This window comes from Mesoplodon densirostris, chromosome 9, assembly GCF_025265405.1.
Source record: "Mesoplodon densirostris isolate mMesDen1 chromosome 9, mMesDen1 primary haplotype, whole genome shotgun sequence".
Taxonomy (NCBI): Eukaryota; Metazoa; Chordata; class Mammalia; order Artiodactyla; family Ziphiidae; genus Mesoplodon; species Mesoplodon densirostris.
In genome coordinates, this window is record NC_082669.1 from 22,629,890 (window position 1) to 22,647,536 (window position 17,647).

The following is a 17,647-nucleotide window of genomic DNA, read 5'->3' on the forward strand; positions in this document are numbered from 1 at the left end:
ATCCTTAAGAAATGAGAGTTAAGTAGATAATCTCCCCTACATTCTCCCTTCTTTCCCATCCTTCTTTTTTGAACAAACACATGCTTTAGTATCTCTTTGGGGAGAAACAGTACCTACTTGGAATATTTCACATTTACTTAATGCTTAATATGTCAAGCACTTTCACTTACATTGTTTCATTTTGTCCCAGGCAGCATTCTCTTTCAAGCACCTAAAGCATGGTTATGACCACAGCTCTTAAAGCAGTCTCTCTAGAAACATTTTGAATGCTGGCATAGTTGAAGACAGAAGGATAATTACTTTACCCACTATTTAACACCAACTTTCAAAGAGAAAAGAGGTCCAGTAAGTCATATTCAGAGAAGGAGACATGAGTGCACCCCAGTTACCATTGAGTGCAAACACTGAGTAGTTTTTTATGTAGCTTACAGTGTATTCTGGGTGAGGCCACATGTATAAATTTAACGTGTGATCTAGTGAAGGCACTTGCTTTTTCTTGAAATGACTTATTCACTCTTGGTGGGGGAGGGTGTGTTTTGATTCCTGGATAAGCCTTGAGGCCAATTCTTGGATCAGGTGTGGTGACAGGGAGGTTTCTAGAAAGGGCACTGTATGTGGTGTCACTTTTTAAAATCTTTATTATTCCTAAAGGAAATGAATAAGTGAAACATGTGAAAGAGAAATTACACCATTGAGATGCTCTCTTTACTTCAGGGCATCTTCTTCACTTCTCTCTCCTTTGTAAGATGATTAATGGATTGACTTTATTTAAACTGTGGGAAACAAATGAAACCATTAAGTGTTTATATTTAAGGCAAATACATTAGTAGAGGTAGAGAAGCTTTCTGTGGGCCACATGACCTGCCCCTAGCCCATAAATGCTCCTTCTGACTTTCCAACACAACTGCCAAACTCTGCCTCCACACATTCTTTTTAAAACTTCTTTTCCATTCCAAATCCACTTGGTACTTTCATTATGGTCTTGTTAAAATTGCAAGATGCCCGCTGGGACTTCCAGGATAGATTTTCTCTTTACTGAGGAGGAGCAAAAGAGGAAGAATATAAAAGCACTTCTATTTGTTATTCCTTCAGGGAGTCATAGTAAAGAAAAATAGGGACACTTCTATAGGAGGAGTATCTTTTAATTTGACATTGTTTTAACGGTGAGCATTTGGGGCAAGTGTGTATGCTTCCCCTTTATTTTAGCACCTTGTACAACATCCTGGATAGGACTACTGGGACAGATAATACTATTTTATTTACATGTGGAACAAATAAGTGAATGTACCTACAAGATATATGTTGATTATGAGCTTCATGTAAGTGCAGACTTGCACTTATGTCATTGGTTCTTAGAATTAGGTCAGTTTTTCCCAATTTGTACCTCTATCTCTGTTTCCTCTAGATAAGACTTACTGTGGGAATCTGATAACTCTTTTCCTATATTCTCATAAATGGCTACAAGATATTATGGGGGGTCTGATAAATGTTTTTTTGTTTTCCTGTATGTAGGCACATGCTTAAATGTAGTAAAAACTTCTTATAAATGAGAAAACCAGTCACCAGCATGACCCATCCTAATCTCATGATCCTTCCCTCTATATATCCTTGTGTTAAGGAGTATAAAGACCAGCAAGGAATGGTCTTGAGGATGGAGTGGTAGGTCCTGAACACTAGTACCCACAGGCAGGTACACAAAAATTTTGTGAATTACACTTTAAAATTCTCTTTCCCTTTTAGATCTTGAATTTGCCTGAACTGATTGATGATTCCAGGTATAGAACTAACCACCTTCGGGTACAGAATAGAAAAGAGCTTATTAAATTACTATCGACACGGTAAGCTTGGCTCTACTGTTTGTACCTTTAAGAATTAATATGTTATTAGCATTTATCTGGCATTTTGTGGTGGTCTTTTTGGCTTATTTAGATTAACTTATAATTATCTTTCATTTTACAAAATTGGTTAGTGGAAATGTATTTTATTTTTTTTTTTTTTTTTTTTTTTTTTTTTTTTTTTTTTTTTTTTTTTTTTTTTTTTTTTATTTTTTTTTATTTTACAAATTTAATCAGTTATACATATACATATGTTCCCATATCCCCTCCCTTTTGCGTCTCCCTCCCACCCTCCCTATCCCACCCCTCCAGGCGGTCACAAAGAACCGAGCTGATCTCCCTGTGCTATGCGGCTGCTTCCCACTAGCTATCTACCTTACATTTGGTAGTGTATATATGTCCATGCCGCTCTTTCACTTTGTCACAGCTTACCCTTCCCCCTCCCCATATCCTCAAGTCCATGCTCTAGTAGGTCTGTGTCTTTATTCCTGTCTTACCCCTATGTTCTTGATGACATTTTTTTCTTAAATTCCATATATATGTGTCAGCATACAGTATTTGTCTTTCTCTTTCTGACTTACTTCACTCTGTATGACAGACTCTAGGTCCATCCACCTCATTACAAATAGCTCAATTTCGTTTCTTTTTATGGCTGAGTAATATTCCACTGTATATATGTGCCACATCTTCTTTATCCATTCATCCGATGATGGACACTTAGGTTGTTTCCATCTCCGGGCTATTGTAAATAGGGCTGCTATGAACATTTTGGTACATGTCTCTTTTTGAATTATGGTTTTCTCAGGGTATATGCCCAGTAGTGGGATTGCTGGGTCATATGGTAGTTCTATTTGTAGTTTTTTAAGGAACTTCCATACCGTTCTCCATAGTGGCTGTACCAATTCACATTCCCACCAGCAGTGCAAGAGTGTTCCCTTTTTTCCACACCCTCTCCAGCATTTATTGTTTCTAGATTTTTTGATGATGGCCATTCTGACTGGTGTGAGATGATATCTCATTGTAGTTTTGATTTGCATTTCTCTAATGAGTAAAGATGTTGAGCATCCTTTCATGTGTTTGTTGGCTGTCTGTATATCTTCTGTGGAGAAATGTCTATTTAGGTCTTCTGCCCATTTTTGGATTGGGTTGTTTGTTTTTTTGCTATTGAGCTGCATGAGCTGCTTATAAATTTTGGAGATTAATCCTTTGTCAGTTGCTTCATTTGCAAATATTTTCTCCCATTCTGAGGGTTGTCTTTTGGTCTTGTTTATGGTTTCCTTTGCTGTGCAGAAGCTTTGAAGTTTCATTAGGTCCCATGTGTTTATTTTTGTCTTTATTTCCATTTCTCTAGGAGGTGGGTCAAAAAGGATCTTGCTGTGATTTATGTCATAGAGTGTTCTGCCTATGTTTTCCTCTAGGAGTTTGATAGTGTCTGGCCTTACATTTAGGTCTTTAATCCATTTTGAGCTAATTTTTGTGTATGGTGTTAGGGAGTGATCTAATCTCATACTTTTACATGTCCCTGTCCAGTTTTCCCAGCACCACTTATTGAAGAGACTGTCCTTTCTCCACTGTACATTCCTGCCTCCTTTATCAAAGATAAGGTGACCATATGTCCGTGGGTTTATCTCTGGGCTTTCTATCCTGTTCCATTGATCTATCTTTCTGTTTTTGTGCCAGTACCATACTGTCTTGATTACTGTAGCTTTGTAGTATAGTCTGAAGTCAGGGAGCCTGATTCCTCCAGCTCCATTTTTCGTTCTCAAGATTGCTTTGGCTATTCGGGGTCTTTTGTGTTTCCATACAAATTGTGAAATTTTTTGTTCTCGTTCTGTGAAAAATGCCATTGGTAGTTTGATAGGTATTGCATTGAATCTGTAGATTGCTTTGGGTAGTAGAGTCATTTTCACAATGTTGATTCTTCCAATCCAAGAACATGGTACATCTCTCCATCTATTTGTATCATCTTTAATTTCTTTCATCAGTGTCTTATAATTTTCTGCATACAGGTCTTTTGTCTCCTTAGGTAGGTTTATTCCTAGATATTTTATTCTTTTTGTTGCAATGGTAAATGGGAGTGTTTCCTTGATTTCACTTTCAGATTTTTCATCATTAGTATATAGGAATGCCAGAGATTTCTGTGCATTAATTTTGTATCCTGCAACTTTACCAAATTCATTGATTAGCTCTAGTAGTTTTCTGGTAGCATCTTTAGGATTCTCTATGTATAGTATCATGTCATCTGCAAACAGTGACAGCTTTATTTCTTCTTTTCCCATTTGGATTCCTTTTATTTCCTTTTCTTCTCTGATTGCTGTGGATAAAACTTCCAAAACTATGTTGAATAAGAGTGGTGAGAGTGGGCAACCTTGTCTTGTTCCTGATCTTAGTGGAAATGGTTTCAGTTTTTCACCATTGAGGACGATGCTGGCTGTGGGTTTGTCATATATGGCCTTTATTATGTTGAGGAAAGTTCCCTCTATGCCTACTTTCTGCAGGGTTTTTATCATAAATGGGTGTTGAATTTTGTCAAAAGCTTTCTCTGCATCTATTGAGATGATCATATGGTTTTTCTCCTTCAACTTGTTAATGTGGTGTATCACATTGATTGATTTGCGTATATTGAAGAATCCTTGCATTCCTGGAATAAACCCCACTTGATCATGGTGTATGATCCTTTTAATGTGCTGTTGGATTCTGTTTGCTAGTATTTTGTTGAGGATTTTTGCATCTATGTTCATCAGTGATATTGGCCTGTAGTTTTCTTTCTTTGTGACATCCTTGTCTGGTTTTGGTATCAAGGTGATGGTGGCCTCGTAGGATGAGTTTGGGAGTGTTCCTCCCTCTGCTATAGTTTGGAAGAGTTTGAGAAGGATAGGTGTTAGCTCTTCTCTAAATGCTTGATAGAATTCGCCTGTGAAGCCATCTGGTCCTGGGCTTTTGTTTGTTGGAAGATTTTTAATCACAGTTTCAATTTCAGTGCTTGTGATTGGTCTGTTCATATTTTCTATTTCTTCCTGATTCAGTCTTGGCAGGTTGTGCATTTCTAAGAATTTGTCCATTTCTTCCAGGTTGTCCATTTTATTGGCATAGAGTTGCTTATAGTAATCTCTCATGATCTTTTGTATTTCTGCAGTGTCAGTTGTTACTTCTCCTTTTTCATTTCTAATTCTATTGATTTGAGTCTTCTCCCTTTTTTTCTTGAGGAGTCTGGCTAATGGTTTATCAATTTTGTTTATCTTCTCAAAGAACCAGCTTTTAGTTTTATTGATCTTTGCTATCGTTTCCTTCATTTCTTTTTCATTTATTTCTGATCTGATTTTTATGATTTCTTTCCTTCTGCTAACTTTGGGATGTTTTTGTTCTTCTTTCTCTAATTGCTTTAGGTGCAAGGTTAGGTTGTTTATTCGAGATATTTCCTGTTTCTTAAGGTGGGATTGTATTGCCATAAACTTCCCTCTTAGCACTGCTTTTGCTGCATCCCATAGGTTTTGGGTCGTCGTGTCTCCATTGTCATTTGTTTCTAGGTATTTTTTAATTTCCTCTTTGATTTCTTCAGTGATCACTTCGTTATTTTTTTTTTATTATTTTTTTTTTTTTGTGGTATGCGGGCCTCTCACTGTTGTGGCCTCTCCCATTGAGGAGCACAGGCTCCGGACGTGCAGGCTCAGCGGCCATGGCTCACGGGCCCAGCCACTCCGCGGCATGTGGGATCTTCCCGGACCGGGGCACGAACCCGTGTCCCCTGCATCGGCAGGCGGACTCTCAACCACTGCGCCACCAGGGAAGCCCCACTTCGTTATTAAGTAGTGTATTGTTTAGCCTCCATGTGTTTGTATGTTTTACAGCTCTTTTCCTGTAATTGATATCTAGTCTCATAGCATTGTGGTCGGAAAAGATACTTGATACAATTTCAATTTTCTTAAATTTACCGAGGCTTGATTTGTGACCCAAGATATGATCTATCCTGGAGAATGTTCCATGAGCACTTGAGAAAAATGTGTATTCTGTTGTTTTTGGATGGAATGTCCTATAAATATCAATTAAGTCCATCTTGTTTAATGTATCATTTAAAGCTTGTGTTTCCTTATTTATTTTCATTTTGGATGACCTGTCCATTGGTGAAAGTGGGGTGTTAAAGTCCCCTACTATGATTGTGTTACTGTCGATTTCTCCTTTTATGGCTGTTAATATTTCCCTTATGTATTGAGGTGCTCCTATGTTTGGTGCATAAATATTTACAATTGTTATATCTTCTTCTTGGATTGATCCCTTGATCATTATGTAGTGTCCTTCTTTGTCTCTTCTAGTAGTCTTTATTTTAAAGTCTATTTTGTCTGATATGAGAATTGCTACTCCAGCTTTCTTTTGGTTTCCATTTGCATGGAATATCTTTTTCCATCCCCTTACTTTCAGTCTGTATGTATCTCTAGGTCTGAAGTGGGTCTCTTGTAGACAGCATATATATGGGTCTTGTTTTTGTATCCATTCAGCCAGTCTGTGTCTTTTGGTGGGAACATTTAGTCCATTTACATTTAAGGTAATTATTGATATGTATGTTCCTATTCCCATTTTCTTAATTGTTTTGGGTTCGTTATTGTAGTTCTTTTCCTTCTGTTGTGTTTCTTGCCTAGAGAAGTTCCTTTAGCATTTGTTGTAAAGCTGGTTTGGTGGTGCTGAACTCTCTCAGCTTTTGCTTGTCTGTAAAGGTTTTAATTTCTCCATCAAATCTGAATGAGATCCTTGCTGGGTAGAGTAATCTTGGTTGCAGGTTTTTCTCCTTCATCACTTTAAGTATGTCCTGCCACTCCCTTCTGGCTTGTAGAGTTTCTGCTGAGAGATCAGCTGTTATCCTGATGGGGATTCCCTTGTGTGTTATTTGTTGTTTTTGCCTTGCTGCTTTTAATATGATTTCTTTGTGTTTAATTTTTGACAGTTTGATTAATATGTGTCTTGGTGTATTTCTCCTTGGATTTATTCTGTATGGGACTCTCTGTGCCTCCTGGACTTGATTAACTATTTCCTTTCCCATATTAGGGAAGTTTTCAACTATAATCTCTTCAAATATTTTCTCAGTCCCTTTCTTTTTCTCTTCTTCTTCTGGAACCCCTATAATTCGAATGTTGGTGCGTTTAATGTTGTCCCAGAGGTCTCTGAGACTGTCCTCTGTTCTTTTCATTCTTTTTTCTTTATTTTGCTGTGCAGCAGTTATTTCCACTATTTTATCTTCCACCTCACTTATCCGTTCTTCTGCCTCAGTTATTCTGCTATTGATCCCATCTAGAGTATTTTTTATTTCATTTATTGTGTTTTTAATCGATGCTTGATTCGTCTTTAGTTCTTCTAGGTCCTTGTTAACTGTTTCTTGCATTTTGTCTATTCTATTTCCAAGATTTTGGATCATCTTTACCATCATTATTCTGAATTCTTTTTCAGGTAGACTGCCTATTACCTCTTCATTTGTTAGGTCTGGTGGGTTTTTATCTTGCTCCTTCTCCTGCTGTGTGTTTTTCTGTCTTCTCATTTCGCTTATGTTACTGTGTTTGGGGTCTCCTCTTTGCAGGCTGCAGGTTCGTAGTTCCCGTTATTTTTGGTGTCTGTCCCCAGTGGCTAAGGTTGGTTTAGTGGGTTGTGTAGGCTTCTTGGTGGAGGGGACTACTGCCTGTGTTCTGGTGGATGAGGCTGGATCTTGTCTTTCTGGTGGGCAGGTCCACGTCTGGTGGTGTGTTTTGGGGTGTTTGCGGACTTTTTATGATTTGAGGCAGCCTCTCTGCTAATGGGTGGTGTTGTGTTCCTGTCTTGCTAGTTGTTTGGCATAGGGTGTCCAGCACTGTAGCTTGCTGGTCGTTGAGTGAAGCTGGGTGCTGGTGTTGAGATGGAGATCTCTGGAAGATTTTCGCCGTTTGATATTATGTGGAGCTGGGAGGTCTCTTGTGGACCAGTGTCCTGAAGTTCGCTCTCCCACCTCAGAGGCACAGCACTGACTCCTGGCTCCTCAATTTGGGATGATTTGTTGTCTATTTATGTATTCCACAGATGCAGGGTACATGAAGTTGATTGTGGAGCTTTAATCCGCTGCTTCTCAGGCTGCTGGGAGAGGTTTCCCTTTCTCTTCTTTGTTCTCCGGAAATGTATTTTAAAGCTATGTTTTTCTTTGTTTGAAAGCGTTTGAAAGTATTTCACATGTCTTACTAAGTATTGCATCATAACAGTGATACAAATAAGAACATCACAATAGCTTGCATTAGTTGCTTCTCTGTGGCATGTGTTTGGGTTTAGTCTATCATAAATACTAACTAATAATTCAACATCATTTTTTACATTTACTGTATGAATCGCTCTACATACATGATCTCATTTAACCCTTATAATCATCCCGTGAGGGAAGTTCTATTATTTCCATTTTACAGATAAGGAAACTGAGATAAGGAAGGTTCAGTCAAGAGCTGGTTGGCTTTTCTGAGCCTCTCTGTGTAGTTTGTCATGATGATGTTTTGAAAATGGCAGGTTGAGTCATAAAGGATTAATGCTGACCAATTAGAGTATTTGATTTTCAAATTATTCCATTCATGTCAGGTTATACTTTTGTTCAAACCTGTATCAATTTTTCAAGTTTGCCTCAGAAAAAGTTAATAATTCTTACTCTTTCCTATCAGTTTCACTTTTGTTTACATCTAACTTCTCAATCTGTAGGAATAGATTGTGGTTTTTGTGGATCTCAATGCCCATGTGAACCATTCTTCAGTATGAACATTTGCTCTCATCAAACCAATAAATTAAGGACTTTTGTTTAAATATAATATCTTGTCTTTTGAAAATGCCCTTGTGTTTCCATGTAGCATAGATATATCAAAGTTCTTAGACTCACAGATATCAAGAACAAACTGAGTACCAGTGGGGAGGTGGGGGAGGGACAATATAGGGGTAGGAGAGTGGGAGTTACAAACTATAGGGTGTAAGATAGGCTACAAGGATGTAGTGTACAACACGGGGAATATGGCCAATATTTTGTAATAACGAAATGGAGTGTAACCTTTAAAAATTGTATTAAAAAACTAACAAACAAGCGAAAGTTCTTAGAAAAAAACTTCTGCTAATGTTATGTTTATTCCTCTTCCCTTCTCCTTTGGGGATCTCTACATGAGTCTGCATTCATTACCTATTTGCTTTTTCCTGGATTTTAAGCACTTCTTCTCTACGCTGCCTGTCTCTCCTCCTTCAATCAATGGGGCCTCTGTGTGTGGGACTGATATGCAGAGAAGAGGGGAATGAGAATTGGGCTCCCCTTTCTTGGTCATTAGTTAAATAAAACTCAGATTCTACTGCAAAGCCGGAGAGCCCTCAGTCATTAATATTTCACCCCATGGGAATTGGCCCTTTATCTCTGCTTTTTGCCTCTTTGCCTCTCAAGCAGTTTTTGATTCATTTAATTCATTGATATGACTTTTTCCTTTCACACCATGGTTACCAAGTTTCAATAACAGGCACTTGTGAGAACCTTATCAAAAGCTCTTTGAGAGTCTAAATAAATCATATCCATGCTGTGAGAAGAGTGGACCCAAGAAAAATACAAAACCTAGGCAGATATGTGTCATCTTGTTATTGAGTTGCCAGCACTCTTCTAACTTTAAGAACCACAGAGTTAAATTACTGGTTTCCTGTGTCCTAAAACCTGTATTCCTTGCTAAATTCTGTTATAGAATTCTATTGTGGACAGACTTCTAGCAGCATCTGTAACAGTTTAATTTCAAATTTCTCTTTTTGGGGTGAATTAAATAACCTAACACCTTCTTCTTTCTCCTCTTATATACCCAGAAGTGGGAGTTTGAGCATTTCGGAACCCATAGGTTCTATGTCTTTATTCAGACTTAAGAGGAATCAAACTTGTAAAGAAGAGACTAGAGGGTAGTCTTAAGAGAGGAAACTTGATAAGGGAGTTCCCTTCATCATCATCCTGCTGTTAAAACACAGACCACAGAGAGGCCCTTGGGTGCCCAGAGGCCAGGGTCCCTGCTTTCTTGGGCTGGTGTGTGGACGTGTTTTGGTGGTGTCTTGTGGGATGCAGTTCTACAGTCTCTTCCAGCTCAGGTCTCTTCTCCATGGTGGATCAAACAATGGTGACCAGGGAAGATTAGGATATTGATTCAGTCCCATCGATAACCTTATCATTTGTTTTTCTGAATAAATATCCCTGGATTCACTAGTACCGTTAAGTGTTGGGCTTTCAGAAGTCTCTGTGAATGTTGTAAAATGTCTCATTTTCATGATATGATTTTATGTTTTTCCAATATTCAAAATATTAATGGCTCTATATTAATTACATGATCAAATCTGGTCATTTTATTCTGACATCATGGCCTTCCACAACCTGACATGACCTTTCCTTTCCACCTTATCCCAATATAAAGGAATAATATAGGGAGGTGGGTCCAGAGGGAGAGAGTAGGGGGAGATGGCAGGAAAATCATGCTGTAAAAGTTATAATAGAGTTTATGATAAAGGAGTTTCTGAAACTTCTGAAACAAAGGAAATTTTTTGTCCATAAAATGAGTTAGCTTGTCAACAACTTCTGTTTTTGGTGTAACCTGATGATAGGTCTTTTTTTTTTTCTTCCAGTTTTATTGAGATATAATTGACATATAATGTTGCATTAGTTTAAGGCACACAAATAATGATTTGATATATGTATATATTCTGAAATGATTACCCTAGTAAGTTAACATCTGTCACCTCACAGTTACAAATCTTTTTCGTCCCTTGTGATGAGAACTTTTCAGATCTACTCTCTTAGCAACTGTCAAATATACAATACAGTAGTATTAACTGTAGTCACCATGCTGCACATAACATCCTCAGGACCTATTTATCTTAAAACTGAAAGTTTGTGCCTTTTGAGCACCTTCACCCATTCCCCCCCCAACCCTGAAGAGACGTCTTGAAGGGAATACGCAACCTAATAGAGTTTGAAGTTTTCCAGCAACTTAGAACCAGCAAAAACTTCCTTCCACACCTGAAGAGACCTAGGGACTCAAGAGTTTCCATCGAGCATGCTTCTCATTTGTTCCTTCTCTTACTCATCTATTTAACACGTATTTATTGACTACCTACTATGTGCCAGTGACTGTTTTGGGCACAAGGAAGATGGCTTCAAAAACAAAACAAAACTAAACTCCCTGCCTGCCTGGACTTCCATTAGAGTAAACCTTGTAGACGTTCTAGAAGACTTTTCTTTAAGACCTCTTCCATAAAAACATGTGTTTTGATATGCCTAAGAAGTTAGTTGTCCGTATTTTTCATATAAACTTTTTGTAAATTTTGCTTTACAGAAGTATTGCAGCTACAGTCTGTGCCTGTTAATAACTTACTGTCTTTCTGTCTTTTTGTGAGCATATTACAGTGCACATGCTACAGTTTTTTGTGTGTGGTTTTCCTGTCATTTCTATAGAAAAGCATATTTTTTGTAACAGTAGCTACATTACAGTGTGAATATACTATGTTTTTCCCTGTTGTCTGCTATTAAACGTTATATCATAAAACTTTCCTTTAATGCTCATAGACACTTTCCTCAGCCTATATTTCTATTTTGGAAAATCTTTAAAATACATAAAAATGTAGAGGGATTTGTGAGAGTGAATTTGCACTTCAGACAACTTTAAAAAAAACTCTAGTAATGATGGACTCATGGTGTTCCTTAAAAACAAAAAGCAAAACAAAACGTCGCACCCCTTTCATCCAATTCGATATCCCAAAGTGAAAACAGAAGCATTTATGGATTTTTACAAAGTTTGCTCTCCTAAATACACATAAAGCTTCCCTCTTGTGTTTCAAAATCTTCCTTCCAAAGTATGTTTCCTAAGTTTTGATTAATTTCCTGAGTAATTTCCCAAAGTAACTTTCCTGCCCATGGCAAGCATTCATTTAAGTGTTTTAGAATCAGGTGATTCTCTTTGCATTCTCCTCTGCAATTCATAGACTCTTTAGAAAGTGCCTACCAGAAATGTCAGTCATTTACCTCACTTTTCTGTCACTCTTGCTAAATTCAGTTTGATGCTGCTCTCTGAGAGTGGTCGGCCTCACTTGGAAAGGCAGCTGCATGTTTTTGTCATCAGCGGTGTTTTCCATAGCCAGCACAAACACAATCCCTCTCAAGTGCTCTCAGGTGTTACTATTCCCCAACTGTGGCCGTGAACAAGATTTTTTTTTTTTTAATTTAAAGGTGGAAGACTTTCCCCTTGAACTTGCCATTTTGTCCAGGGTGTTTCAGAAAGTCTGTTTACCCAGCTGCTAAGACCAAAAACGAGGCAAAACTAAAGCATGTTCAAAGTCCCCAGCTAAAACACAGAAGAAAAGATAAAATCGAGACTAATGCAGGGTCTGTTACAACAAACCCCTCCTTTGCAAAGCTAAGGAGCAACAAACTCCTCAACCTGTGCGACCCACACACACGGGACCAGCATTTTTGCAATAGTTTAGACCCCGCGGGAGAGACTAAAAATCATGATGTGTATTGATACTAAGAAGAGAAGGATTATGATAATGTATTAGTAGTTGGGGAGAAATAATAGGAAGACATGAAATGAGGATGAAGGAAAAGAGAAATAATAGGGAAAATAGAAATACAATTCATTTTATTCCTCCTGCTTCCTCTCTTCATCAACGTTAATGGCCACTGACTGTGTGCCTTTGTCCTGCAGATACAGAGATGAAAGATGAGGTGGCTCTTGGTCTAAGTAGGAAAACAAACAAGTAAAGCAATGAATTAAATAGTGTGTGTGAAGTGCCACTATACACATATGCACAGGGTGGTGGGAGGCCAGAGAAGGGGCGACTACCTCAATCTGGGCAAGTCAGGGAAGGCTTTCCTGCAGACAATGCCAGCTGAGGTGAGTCTTTTTTTTTTTTTTCCAGTTGAGATGAGTCTTAAAGGACGAATAAAATTAGGCAGGTGAGGAAAAAAGATAGTTCACATCAAAGGAGGAAATATCAAACTGAGTGTAATTTTATACGGAGGAAAAAATAAATCATAGGAGAAGAAAAAAAAGCTTGGAGAGAAACTGATGACAACTTTTAAATTGCTTTTTGAAAAATGCTACACGTTAGGGAAGCGTATGTCAGTATAGTCCTAGTGAAGGCATTCCTAAAATGTTGGTTACCCTAAGTTGTCATAAATAAAACTAACAGTGTGAGACAAATTTACCTTTTAAAGTACTGTGGCATCTATGTTCATCAGGATATTGGTCTATAATTTTCTTGTGATATCTTTGTCTGGTTTTGGTATCAGGGTAATGGTGGCCTCGTAGAATGAGTTTGGGGGTGTTCCTCCCTCCGCTATTTTTTGGAGGAGTTTGAGAAGGATAGGTGTTAACTCTTCTCTAAATGTCTGATAGAATTCACCTGTGAAGCCATCTGGTCCTGGACTTCTATTTGTTGGAAGATTTTAATTACAGTTTCAATTTCATTACCTGTGATTGGTCTGTTTATATTTTCTAATTCTTCCTGGGTCAATCTTGGAAGGTTGTACTTTTCCAAGAATTAGTCCATTTCTTCCAGGTTGTCCATTTTATTGGCATATAGTTGCTTGTAGTAGTCTCTAATGATCTTTTGTATTTCTGCAGTGTCAGTTGTAATCTCTCCTTTTTCATTTCTAATTTTATTGATTTGAGTCCTCTCCCTTTTTTTCTTGATGAGTCTGGCTAAAGGTTTATCAATTTTGTTTTTCTACTCAAAGAACCAGCTTTTAGTTTTATGGATCTTTGCTATTGTTTTCTTTGTTTCTATTTCATTTCTTTCTGCTCTGATCTTTATGATTTCTTTCCTTCTACTAACTTTGGGTTTTCTCTGTTCTTCTTGCTTTAGGTGTAAGGTTAGATTGTTTATTTGAGATTTTTCATGTTTCTTGAGGTGAGCTTGAATGGCTATGAACTTCCCTCTTATAACTGCTTTTGCTACATCCCATAGGTTTTGAATCATTGTGTTTTCATTGTCATTTGTTTCTCGGTATTTTTTGATTTCCTCTTTGATTTCTTCAGTGATCTCTTGGTTATTTAGCAGTGCACTGTTTAGCCTCCATAGACCAATATCACTGATGAATATAGTCGCAAAGATCCTCAACAAAATACTAGCAAACAGAATCCAACAATACATTAAAAGGATCGTACACCGTGATCAAGTGGGATGCAAGGATTCCTCAATATATGCAAATCAATCAATGTGATATACCATATTAACAAATTAAAGAATAAAAACCATATGATCATCTCAATAGATGCAGAAAAAGCTTTTGACAAAATTCAACACCAAATGGTTGGAAGACCTAAATAGACATTTCTCCAAAGAAGACATGCAGATGGCCAACAAATACATGAAAAGATGTGCAGCATCACTAATCATTAGAGAAATGCAAATCAAAACCACAATGAGGTATCATCTCACTAGTCAGAATGGCCATCATCAAAAAATCTACAAACAATAAGTGCTGGAGAGGGTGTGGAGAAAAGGGAACCCCCTTGCACTGCTGGTGGGAATGTAAATTGATACAACCACTATGGAGAGCAGTATGGAGGTTCCTTAAAAAACTAAAAATAGAACTACCATACGACCCAGCAATCCTACTACTGGGCATATACCCTGAGAAAACCATAATTCAAAAAGAGTCATGTACCAAAATGTTCATTGCAGCTCTATTTACAATAGCCAGACATGGAAGCAACCTAAGTGTCCATCAACAGATGACTGGATAAAGAAGATGTGGCACATATATACAATGGAATATTACTCAGCCGTAAAAAGAAATGAAACTGAGTTATTTGTAGTGAGGTGGATGGACCTAGAGTCTGTCATACAGAGTGAAGTAAGTCGGAAAGAGAAAAACAAATACCGTATGCTAACGCATATATATGGAATTTTAAAAAGCGGTACTGATGAACCTAGTGGTAGGGCAGGAATAAGGATGCAGACATTGAGAACAGACTTGAGGCCACGGGGGTGGGTGGTGAGGCGAAGCTGGGATGAAGTGAGAGAGTAGCATCAACATATATACACAACCAAATGCAAACTGGATGGCTAGTGGGAAGCTGCTGCATAGCACAGGGAGATCAGCCTGGTGCTTTGTGATGACCTAGAGGGGTGTGATAGGGAGGGTGGGAGGGAGAGGCAAGAGGGAGGGGATATATGTATATACGTATAGCTGATTCAGTTTGTTGTACAGCAGAAACTAACACAACATTGTAAAGCATTTGTACTCCAATAAAGATGTGAAAAAAAAAACCCACATATGAACTATTTAGAAAAAATAAAGTACTGTGGCAATACCTTTAGTAAAATAAATAATTATTTTTGGTTTTGAATGATCTGGTTTTTCTGAAGTCAAGTTTCTGGTATGCAATTGAATATCTACTTATTTTCACAGTTTACTGTATTAAAATACTGTGAAATTAAATGCTGTAGTTCAGAGCCTTCTAAACAGAGGTGCTAAACAGACATTTGTTGAATTGAATCCAGAACTTATTAAAGAGCTTCACCTCTTTAAATTTGGTGTCAAGTTACTTTTAATATACTTGTTCAGAATATTGGAGAGTTGGACCTGGAGCATTCTTGGGCTGTTCATGGAGGGCTTGTGACTTCAAAGATGCCTAAATATAATGTTAATTTTTAAAAACTGACATCTTGGTTCCATCAGACAAATTTGGTCATTCCACTTCCCTGCCTAGGTCTTTCAGGGAGTCTCCACAGCTTTTAAGATAAAGTTTAAACTATTTATCTTAACACATGTAATTGCATCTCCCACTTTTGCCTTAGAACCATCTTATAATTTGGCCTGGTCTTTTAATCTGCTGTGTCTTCCCACAGGCTCATTGCTTTTCACTAAAATGATGAAGCTTCTTCATCTCACTGGCTGCTACTAGTCCTTTAAAATGAGCACAAGTTTTGGGAGCTCTTCCTGCGTCTCATTTGTCTGTTTAAAGTGGCCCCTCCTATGTTGCTGAATCAAAGCATCTATTGCGTTCAGCTGTCATTCATCCTCCACCTTGACGCAGCAGTCAACTTCTTAAGGCAGAGACTATCTTTGTTTTTAGAGACAGTTTTTTTAGAGCAGTCTTATGCTCATAGCAAAACTGAGAGGAAGGTACAGAGAGTTCCCATGTACCCTCTGCTACCCCCCAACCCCTGCCCTCTCCCCCAGCCTCCCCACTACCAACATCCCTCACCAGAGTGGTACACTGATTATAACTGATCAGCCTACATTGACACATCGTAAGAGACCATGCACATGGTAAGAGACTGCCTTTTTTGATTTTATTTCTGGTGCCTGCTTGGGTCCCTGGCGCTAGATGTTCTTTCAGTTAGTGAATGTATGAACCAGTGATGGGCAAAGCCATCCCAATTTGGCAAACTGGCCAAAGGGAAGAGACCCAATGTCAGGTCAGAATAAAAAGAGGAGAGCAGTGGTAGCTAGAAATGAGAACTTTTTCTAAACTAACCCAGGAGGCCTGTATTATGATCACAGGATGTCAGAAGGCCTGAATTTGAAACCAGAGCCTTCCATTAACTCTGTGGTCTTGAGTAGATCCTCTGATTTCTCTGAGCCTCAGGTTCTCATATATACGGGACGTATAAGAATACTTGCATCACTGTGAGAATTAAAAAACAGAACAGGCATGAAGGCAGCCAGCATAGCCCTCAGCAAACAACAGTGCTCAGTATATTTGAGGAGAATCTCAATCCTCAAGAATCAGAAATTATATTTCCCACATTTTTTGCCATCAGAGTTCTCCTATATCATTTTTTTATTCATGGATGCCAAGTTTTGAGAGATTTTCCTCTCCCAAACTGTAATTATTATATGAATTACCTTCCACAATTTTTATTTAATAAAGTTTCATTTAACTGCCAATCAGATCCTGATTAGGACGATATAACTAGTGTTATTGTACTGATTTGATTTAATTCTAGCAGAAGTAAAGCATGACATTCTCGTTGGCCTGTATGACCTTTTTGCAGCTAAACAAATGATTTCTGTTCAACTTCTTAAAAAAATTAAAAATAGCTCATAAGACTCAGGAATACATTTAACTTTGTACAGTGCTCCTAATAAAGGCTATTAATAGTGCTTTTTTTTTTTTTTTCAAACCCAAAGTGGACCTTAATAGTTCATATACTATTCCCTTTCAAGAAACACTGTTTCTCAGTGTGGGCAATGAATTTGGAACTTGTGAACATTCCACTTAAATTATTCCATGCATTTGTGGTTGTACCCTCATAAAGAATGAAGCACTTTCGTGTGTTCCTGAGTTGCTATGCTGTGTTAATAGACTATGAAAAGCTTCAGTCAGGGGCTTTGAACTCTGAAATAAAATACATCCATGAGTTCTCCTGTGTCATTTTTATGGTTAAGGTTTTCAAAGTTTTAATGGGTATCTTTGGCCTTCCTGAAAACTGTTGACTTTACTTTTCTCTTAAATAATATCTATAATATCCTTAATTTTCATTTTTAGTGGAAAATAAAACTACCACATATTTCATCTCAGACAACCCTCTATCTCTTGCCCCTTCCCCTACCCCCCATCTTAAATCCCCATTTCAACCCTCCCTCCTGCCTGCCTTCTATGCCTCCATCTTCCTGTCCTTATCCTGTCATTCACAATTTGAACTCTTTTACAATTAAATAATACATGGATATCACTTATCACTTTCCTAGGTGGGTTTTAGCTACTTGCAGGAAGGCTTCATTGAACAAGTGGTTTGCTTAGAGAACAGGGAGGATTTTATCAGTGGCCACCTATATGATGTAATTTAGAAGGACTGGGAGGAAC

The 17,647-nt window shown here is 37.9% G+C and overlaps 1 protein-coding gene across 2 annotated transcripts in view; it reads left to right on the plus strand.

Annotated features, from left to right (window-relative positions):
• Nucleotides 1-17,647, plus strand: part of SUGCT (succinyl-CoA:glutarate-CoA transferase) — a 690,281-nt gene that overhangs the window by 232,787 nt on the left and 439,847 nt on the right. For both annotated transcript variants that reach the window (XM_060108016.1, XM_060108018.1), the window contains one exon: nucleotides 1,741-1,838. In XM_060108016.1, coding sequence (XP_059963999.1) covers nucleotides 1,741-1,838 — 98 coding nt within the window. The remainder of the gene's footprint in view (nucleotides 1-1,740; nucleotides 1,839-17,647) is intronic.